We start from the raw sequence: 9,992 nt of genomic DNA, 5'->3' as shown, positions 1-9,992 counted from the left end.
CCATTCAGAATCTGCTGGCGCAGAGCAGGGGAAACTGGGGAGGGGCGAGTCAGGGTTGAGGGGGGGCGAAGGGGGTTGGGTGCTGCTGTGGATAGAGAGTAGTGGTTAGAATGATGGGAAGGAACATAGGGTGTCGAGAGAAGGGGATTGGGGAAGGATAAGGGGAGAAATGAAGGCGCAGGAGGTGTAAAAGGGGCCCCGAGATGGCCGGTCATTGAGCCGGGGCTGCAGATGGTAAAGGTAGAGATGAAGGAGGTAGATAAGGAGCTTGAATGTGCTTGCTAGAAAAGGGGAGGGGAGCGGAAAAGGGTTGAGAAAGAGATGGGAGGGAAGAAAAAGAGACAGAGGGATGAAAGGATGAATGAACAGAAGGGATGACTGAGGCCCGACTGGCCTGGGGTTGAACGACTGGGTCAACGTGGGAGGGTTGGGATGAGGAGGGTATGGGAACAGGAGCCGAAAAGGGTTGAAAAAGAGGTGGGAGGGAAGAAAAAGAGACAGAGGGATGAAGGGATGAATGAACGGAGGGGATGAGTGAGGCCTGACTGGCCTGGGGTTGAACGACTTGGTCAATGTGGGAGGGTTGGAATGAGGAGGGTAAAATAAGAGAAGGTTCAGAAACGACAGAGGGTGATACGACCTGACTCCCACTTGGGAGAGCTGTTGGCGCTGGCATGGACCCGGCTGGAGTTGGGGCTGTGACGTCACCGCTGAAGACAGAGGTGGAAGTAGTCTGGTGATGGGGTTGTAGCTGGATCGTTGGAGCTGGGTGCCGATTTTTGGATGGCTGAGCTGTAGAGGAACACTGAAGATGAATTGAGGTGAGTAGCTGAAAGGGGGTGGACTTGGAGAATGAGCGGTTGAAGCGGTTGAAAGGAATTCCTCTGTCCTACAACGCGCTACGGAGCTCTGCTGCGGTCCATCCTGAGGGAGTGAGGTGGCTTGTGGGTGCAGATGAGGAACGCCGTGCCCGGGTAGGTGCAGCGGGTCGGGGAGAAGCGGGATGAAGAGGCCGACTGGAGCGGCGGAGGAGCCCGCGGCCGCGGGGCTTGGACTCGGACTGAGGAGCGGCGGAGGGTGGAGGCGCTGGAGTTGTTGCGAGTTGGGAGGAGGACGGGTGCGGTGGGTAGGGCTGTAAACGGGCACTCCGGCGAGGGATATGCCTGACGACAGAAGGCGGGGGAACTTTGCGGGGCGGTTGGAAGCTGAAAAGGGGGTCGTCCGAATCGGGATCCAGGAAGAGGACGTCCATGGTGAGTAGAGAAACTCCGTCTTTTCTTTCTTTTCTTTTCTGAAAACGCTTGCGCGGTACGAACACGTGTCGAGACAGCAAGCTAAGGGCAGATGCCAGGTGAGACGAGTTTAAATAGACGATGACTGATTGCTGCAGGTGATAGGCGTAGTCCTGCTCCTGAACCTAAGTTAATGTCTTAACTTCATTTTACCAAAAATCCTGGGGAAAAGGAGATGGATGTGAGTCATTTATTATATATGAAATGAAAGGAAGCGCCGCAGGAGACTCTAGCTAACGGTGTTTTTACGTCACATGGTACAGCTAGATGTGTCACTGTTCCCTGCTTTGTTTTCCATCTGAGAAAGTATYGGTGTGAACAGAATCTGCAGAATATTACTGGAGCTTCGGTGAGCTCCAGAAACAGAAGGCAGGCAATACTGTAATTGTGTATTTTTACAGGATTTACAACACAAGTTTGTGGTARCTTATTCACCTAAAGCCTACCCTCCCTCCTTCACTTCCTCAGATGTGTTAACATCCTAAAACTCCTCTCCTTTTTCTGACAATACAAACTCAACAGAATCATATAGTGTACACACTGTGGTGATCTGTACTAAAGAATAAATCCAAAGTAGAGCACAAGTATAGAGCTAAGGCATTACTTTGGTACAAAGATTATGAATAATTAAAGTGATAAGGTCTCTGAGGAAATATAGCATGCAAGTTTAAGATAAAAGCCTTGTCATTTTCACTGGAAAGTGTTGACTATAAATCTTAGTTTTACAATTACTAAATGAACAATATGGGACAACATGCTGAGTAGTCTCACTGTGGCTTATTGGATTTAAAACTTAAAGTAATATTGTAGAAGAGTTCATTAAAGTGTAAAACAGTATCAAAGTGATCCTAATATAATTAAAGACTTTGCATTTTTTAAGGAATTTATATCACCCACAGCCAGGGGTGGACTGGCATACGTCTCCCGGGAGTTTTACCGGTGGGCCGATCGGTTTGTGGGTCAATGAGCTGCCAGTGTTTCAGTGTTTCGTGCTTGTTCCCATGGTCACCACAGCGCATGCTTGTTTTTTGGGGCCACGATGCCTCTAACAATCTTCAGTCAGCTGATCTGCTCAGAGTGAGGTTGGCCGCTGAGTGCACTTCTAAACGCTACAGATTAATAACTAAGAAGACATGAATTTGAAATGTTTTGTCCCTGCTACAGCCACATATAACTCTCTGTTTGTCTCTTTACTCCAAGAGAGAGATGCACGGTGCTGTGGCTCCAGYTCGTCATTCCTCTGTGGAACATCATCTGTCAATCACCAGGGGCGCAACAAGTGAGGGGGCCAGGAGGGGCACGTGCCTCCCACCCCACCCCACCCCAAAAAAATTTGGTGACCCCACTAGTTTTATCATTGCTTTGTGCTCATGTTATTCCCCCTAGCTATTTGGAATTAGTAAAACTTTCTAAATATAAAAATGTTTTTGCAAAGCAAACAGTTAAGTATAAAAATTTTACTTAACATAAAAAATAAACTTCAAATAGTCCTTCTGAATAAAGACAATCAACATAAAACAAATGTCATCAACATTAGGATGCATGTTCTCATGAGGTTAGATTATYATTAGATCATTATTTGTAGAGGCATTACTTTGTTTTAGAAGCCAAAGAAGAAAAAAGTACAACTGGTCTATTCTGAAACTGTAGACTAGTGTTGTAGTACTTGAGACCGGTCTTGGTCTTAAGACCACTTTTTGTTGGAACTGGTCTTGTCTCGGTCTTGGACATTGAGGATTTGGAATTTTATTTCAAGACCAGTCAAGACCACAACCGCGGAAATACAGTATCACTAAATAGCCAGATTATTGTCCAATTTATTAGTTAACATTCTTGCTTTCATTGGATTTAAAATGTAGCTACTGATTCAAATCCAAAGCTGACTCGTTACTATTTATGTATTTTTTGTTACCGGCTGACACCCATCCCCACCCCGTCAATTGCACGCAGCACTCCAGGAAAGTGAACCGTGGTTCTCTGGGAGTGGAAGAAGATGTCTGCAAAACTTTAAGTAAAACAATTTGGCTACATAGACAATATCATTGTCTATCATGTCTATCGTCTATCATGTCAATCATCTATCATGTCTATCGTCTATCATGTCTATCATCTGTCATCTGTCATCTGTCACAACCATCATTGTAAAATAACCAGGAGAAAGTGTACAGCAACTCGTAAATTCTGCAGTGCTTCAMTAGTAGTGAAGAGATGAGACAGGTTTTATAAAAGCAGAGGGAGAGAGGATAACGGGCAATAGCTGAGGAGGGACTGATTATAGAGCACTGACAGGTGAGTGTCAGGGAAAATGACAGGTAAACAGATGGAGGTGAGATAACGAGTGATGACACAAAGAAAACACAAGAGGGAGACAACACACAAGACACAGACAATGGCCATGTTTCCATCCAATTGTAATGTGAATTTTGAGAAAAATTTAAAATGTCATAAAAAGGAAAAAAACAAGAAATGCCAATCTGGCATGTTTCCATCTACTGGTTTGAGACGACTCAACCAGGCTATGCAAAGTATAATTATATCGGACATTGACGGTACTCATGGCTGTAATAAACAGGAAGTAGAGATTGCAAACTAGCAGGGACCACACACCTCAGAACAATGGAGAGACGTTTTCAGGAATGTGTTGGGCAAGTTGTAATCTTTCTGTCATCAACTAGTATTGGTGATGTTACATGCTATCCAGAGATGTAGAGAAAGAAATGCAATTCTATTTGCGTTACGGGAATATCCGGGAAGACGCCGACAGCAGGAACATCTGATCAATCGTGAGGTAAATGYTCGCTATATCAAAACGTATTTTGCAAATGTGTTTCCATCTCCCCTTTTGCACATTAACTCTTTTTGGAAACTCCTAAAACCACCTCATGTGAGTGTAAAAACTTTTTTGCAAAATTGAGGAAGGTTTTTCTAACTTTGCCATTTCCATCAATCATTCCTAATGCAATACTTTAAAATGCACATAAAAACTATGCTGCAAACACTGTGTGCACAATCTCAAAAGTTTAACCAATTTGGCTACAACTTTGTCGTTTCTTATCATAATGTGATTTTAGATAAATCTCTGGCATGAATGGCGACARGCGACATGGAGCCCTTTACGGAACACTAGGCCTTTATTTTTTCTGTGTATGYCAACATTGTTTGAGTTTTATTTTTTAAAAATTCCTGCTAAAAAAGAAACCATGACAGTAAAGTTGTCGCCACTTCTTCCACTTTCAGTCCTCTGGTGTCAGTCTGTGGTTCCTCAGCTGATCCCACCTGTCATTGTGGATCCACTTAAAAAACAAGTCCCTGTTCAGTAGAGCAGTCAGGCTGCATCTTAAACAGACAAACACCCGACTTCAGGTGGTCTGCATGCTTYACCCATGCAAATGATGCAGGAAAGAGAAGCAGTGAGAGGAGAAGAAATGGAGCTTCAGCTCCGGCTGGAGCTGAAGATTTAACAACACGTTAGAGCAGCACTGATGTTTGTAAGGAAGCACCCACTTCTTTCTGGTTTTGATTTGACTAAATTTACAATATTGTATATAAAACTGTATTTTTATTTTGTCGTTACAGAATATTGAATGTAAAGTAAAATGAGTTGTGTAGCATTAGGCTGCAACACAGAGTAAAGTGTGTTTGAACAGTTTCTGAAGCTGCTGCCATCACTCAGGGACCCACTGACTGTTTGGAGCTARTCCTACCTGGGTTAGCATGTTTCTGCGGTCAGTTTCCATGTACAGGGGCAAGTATTTGTGTAGGATCCGAAGAGCGTGCTGTTTAAAGATGGCTGCGATGTACAGAGTGCACTCCACAACAGACACGGGCTTGGTAAAGACCCTGTACACAAAGAGCGCCCCTTCCTCCGATGTGGTTCCTGCAGGAGAGAAAACAGCTAAAAGACACGTTGTGATTCAGTCAACTTTTTTCTGAAGTATGACAGTGTTTGTTAAATATTCTGAAAACTTCACATAAAATTGTCCTGTAATGAGGACCTGTGGGAACAGTGTTGTTTCTGCCCCTGTGTTGGTGAGACTCTTACCCAGCAGCACCGTCTTCTCTTTCTGCCAGTGGCCCTTCTGAAAGGCAGAGACAGCCTGCTCTTTAATCAACTCCCCATCAATATTTGGACCCCACATCTCAAAAACCTCCAGGAACCTGAACGGGTTCACAAGTTTTGAACCTGGAATTAAGACATTAACAGTGTCAGAAAAGGTATTAAACTAAATAAATAAATAAATAAATAAATAAATAAATAAATAAATAAATAAATAAATTAGATAGCAAAGGTATACTGTTCTTTATTTATTAAATGTGAGGATTTGTGGTCTTGTTTTGTGTTCTGTCTCACACTGGTGCTCTCTCGTCATTACATTCTCTCCTCTGTTGTTTACCTGTCATCACTTAACCACACTCCCCTGTTAGTATTTTTGTAATTATTAATAATTTTGTCATTTCTCAGCTATTGCTCATTCTCCTCCCTTCCTCTGTTAGTATTCATTCGGTCTCAGTTCTACACTACCTTGCTGGTTTGTTGTATGGATTCATCCATCAGTCTTGGTCCTCTGTTCCCTGTGGCTCCCTGCGTTTTTTTGTAAGTATTTTGCTGCCATGTCAGCCTTTTGTTTTATTTAATAAATAGTTTATTTTTTTAGTTTTCATGTCTGCCTGCTTCTGGGTTCATTCACCCCTCAACACGACATTAAAGGTTTGAAATGTTTTCAGAGTATTGTCTAAAACAGAGGTCTTCAACGATGGGGTCGTGAATTGTGAAAAAGAATGCAAATATTTTAAATGTGGTTCAGAAATGGCTTAGAGTGTTTGGGTTTAGATTAGATTAGATCAACTTTATTGACCCCAAGGGGGCAATTTGCTTTGTAGACAGCGAAAAACAAACAACTGCAGATAATAAAATAATTTWAAAAAAACCACATCATGTAGCACATAGTACAATAATATACCATAACAGTTTATCTGGGCTTTTATCAAATTATTGATGAGGCCGACACTAACGGGGATAAATGAACATTTATATCTTTTTGTGTTACATTTTATCTCCATGTATCTACGAGCAGAAGGCAACAACCTGTAATGGCAATGAAGAGGGTGAGCTGGGTCAGCAAGTACAGCTTTAACCTTCCTTGTGTCTCTGGTTCTGTAGAGCTGGGGGAGCTCTACCAGACGTATCCTTATCATTTTTCTACACACCCTTACAACGCTGTTTAGTATGTGCTTATTTTTCAGGGTAAGAGACTCAAACCAACAAATAAAAGAAAATGTTAAAGCTGACTCGATAAAACAAGAGTAAAACATTTTCATAAAAACACAGTCAGCATTAAAACTTCATAATTTCTGATTTAAAAAAAAACAAGTGCTGTTGGGCCTTAGCACAGACTTTATAAGCCTCAAAGGTCAAGCAGTTGTCAATAATTGTACCAAGGCATTTGTAATGTTGCTCATGGATATAAAATGAAGGACATGGAGGAGGCTTATTTCTAAAATCAATCAACACCTCTTTGGTTTTAGAGACATTAATATCCAGAAATGAGTGTTCACACCAGCCAATAAAATCATTCACCACAGAGACATGATCCCAGTAATGGTTATAAAACAAAGACATAATTACAAGGTCATCAGCAAACTTTATGATGTGCCTGTCCTTAATTTGACTCTTGCACTCATCAGTATATAAAATAAATAAAAGTGGTGAAAGGACAGTGGAAGATAAAAGTACATCAGAAAGAGTACCATTAACTGTTTGTTAAAGGGATCTATGATTAGTTGTGATATTAGACTTTCTTTTTGATAAACATATATTTTAACTGTAAAACAAAGACTGTAAAAATACTGTAGGCTGTTTAGTTTTGTAAATTTTTCAAAATATAGTTTAACATGAACAGAGCCATTTTATTTAAACACAAAGCATTCTGGGTAAATGATTACATGGATAGGTCATCAGTGTGAGGCTGCTAGTGAGCTATATGWAGGGGACCAGCTATATTTGTGTTGTAGGACATGAACTTCCCCACACACACGCACACACTCCCGGGGAATATTTTGTTATTTTGTTTTATTTTGTTTTGTAATGTAAATTACATTTTTCTGTGATCATCTTGAACTGTATTAATATTTGTTGATACCTGTAGAGGTCTAGCAGAGGGGAAATTATGATCAGAAAAAGGTCAGTTTAAACAGGCACCGAGGACAGCCCTGGGTCTTGAGCAAGTGTACAAAACGTGTTCATTGTTCAGTAGCTCGTCGCAGCCTGCAGTGTGAAGCATGTCGGATTTATGCGCCTGTTTTCTGTATTTCCAGATAAACGAAGAGTAAAGTTTTTCTAAACTCATGCATGCGTCCACGTCTCATATTGTTCGGGTGTGCAACATATATCCACCCTGAAGGTTAATCTTGGACAATATCTGACGATCGGCTCTTAAATGAAACAAAAAAAGCATTGACAGAGAGGAGAAGGTAGAAATGACTCAGCCTGTAACTGAAAATATGGATGGAGGACAACAGAGATGCTTCATGGAAGAAGAACCTCAGCTTAGCCTGTCATGCTACGTTTACACCAAATGCGTTGCACGCCTCCAAAAAACTCAGAACGCATGTATCTTGATGCTGGTGTCCAGTGAAGACAGACACATTTGATGTGAACGTAGACGCGCTTCTTTAGATGCTCGAGGGGAGGAGCCTTTTTAACCGTAGTTTCGATAACTAACCAAACATGCCGACTTCCTCACTAATCGTCCTTCAGGTAAAGTCCTTTTTTATTTCTTTCACGATAATGGACACTGGAATGATCATAAATGATCGGACTATCAGTTTTTCCTCCATTGTTTGTGTGATCTGATTTCCCGGGCTTCCGGTATGTCCGGCTCATCACCAGTACGTCACTGAGCAGATTCTCTGGTTGGTTGATGCGACGCGTCGAGCAGCAAAAGTTCAGATTTTCCAACTCATGCGTTGGACGCTTGGGACGTGCCGCACCCACGGAAAATGCTCATGACGTGTGCACCGCTTCGAACCGCACTTCTCCAAATGCGCCAGACGTGCTGCTCGGCTTCTAGACACCCCTAGATGCGCGTCCACCGTTGACTTTGCATGTAAACCAGATGCTCCTGATGCTCAAAACGCATTTGGTGTAAACGTACCATTAGCCTTTGCGCTAGTGCCGAAGCTATATTGCCTTATACGTATTAGCTCGGCACTAGTGCGACAAACAAGCTAAACTGTTGTCCTCCATCTACATTTTCAGTTGCAGGCTGCGTCGTTTCTACCTTCTCCTCTCTGTCAACGATCGCTGGTTTCATTTAAAAGAGTCGATCATCAGATATTGTCCAAGATTAACCTTCATGGTGGATATGGCTCGCTAGCAGCCTCTCACCGATGACCTATCCACGTCATCATTTACCCAGAATGCTTTGTGTGTAAATAAAATGGCCCCGTCTGTGTAATATATTTTTAAACTTTTAGTTTAAAAATGATAAAAACTGAACATCCTACAGTATTTTTACAGTCTTTATTTTACACTTAAAATATGTTTAACAAATAAAGTCTAATGTTACATGGACCCTTTTAAAAAATTAACTAGCCAACAAACTAAATCACGATTAATGTGACTGTCTAGAACAAACTTATGTGACAGTGACAAACTCTGTAAACCTTGATGGCAAACTGAGGAGGTCAACTAATTAAGCACTCCTTAGGTTCAGCTGTGTTGAACCAGGGCAGCACCTAAAACATGCAGGACACCGACTCTTGAGGACTGACTTTGGACACCACTGTTCTAGGGGGTTAAATAAATAATTTTCATTTAATAATCAGTTGTAGTACATTAYAGTTTTGGAGAATCATCATTACATTTGACTRAAGGGGTACTAGYCGTGTGACAAAATGGCTCAGGTGGTACACAAGTCTAAAAAGTTYGGGAACCACTGGTGTAAAGTCCTGAAACATYCCAGCACTTTCAGGTGRAATTTTCAGGCACTGGTCTAAGTTACTTAAGGTTGCCTTCAAAATCTCAGCTTTTATAATCTTCACAAAAGATTTCATATTGAGCGAGGTAACCAGATGGAAATCACTTTGTGTCTTAGGAAATCTCCACTTGGCCACAGGTACAACAACCAAATCTTTCCAGAGTCTTTGCAACTTGGTGAAGCTGGAGACATTTTAAAAACAGAAAAATGTCAGYCAGCTGTTCAGCATAGTTCTTTRGAAGTCTTCCCCCAATTTTGTCTGGTCCTGGACTCTTCYTCTTTAATTTTCCGAAAGATATTAGTTACTATTCCAGTATTCATATTAACTAAAGTTGCCATCTTTGCTGGAGTATCAATTCTGTATTCAGCCAGTTTATCATTAAAACGCTGATTGTTAAAATGATTATAAAAAAGATTCATGTTATTGACAATTTCTAAGTCTGACTTGTCACTAAGCGAAATAGGGCTTCTCTTTGACTACAATCACAYAATGGATTTAACACCTACCCCTGCAGGATGTGAATTTTTGGAGCTAAACAGATTTTTTTTTGTAATTTTGGGTGACATAGTAATGTGTTAAGAACCAAACAAGAACAAAGAAGTTAAACAGTTAGCAACTACACACCACAGTTACTGTTAGAAGGAGGAAATGCTGCGCTCCGGGTGGGATGTGGACATGGAGCATGCGTAACATACTGTACTGTATTTTTTTTTTAATTTA

General features: G+C 41.5%; 1 protein-coding gene across 1 annotated transcript in view; it reads right to left on the bottom strand.

Annotated features, from left to right (window-relative positions):
• LOC106522559 (cAMP-regulated D2 protein) overlaps positions 1-9,992 on the bottom strand; it is a 41,590-nt gene that overhangs the window by 6,099 nt on the left and 25,499 nt on the right. Inside the window, exons 7-8 of the mRNA XM_014015601.1 lie at positions 5,335-5,475; positions 4,997-5,169 (exon numbers count right to left, since the gene is read on the bottom strand). Of these exons, the coding sequence (XP_013871055.1) occupies positions 4,997-5,169; positions 5,335-5,475 (314 nt within the window). The remainder of the gene's footprint in view (positions 1-4,996; positions 5,170-5,334; positions 5,476-9,992) is intronic.

This window comes from Austrofundulus limnaeus, unplaced genomic scaffold (genome assembly GCF_001266775.1).
Source record: "Austrofundulus limnaeus strain Quisiro unplaced genomic scaffold, Austrofundulus_limnaeus-1.0 Scaffold132, whole genome shotgun sequence".
In the NCBI taxonomy this organism is placed as follows: Eukaryota; Metazoa; Chordata; class Actinopteri; order Cyprinodontiformes; family Rivulidae; genus Austrofundulus; species Austrofundulus limnaeus.
Note: the sequence above shows the minus strand (reverse complement) of the source record. Positions and strands in the feature narration are given on the sequence as shown.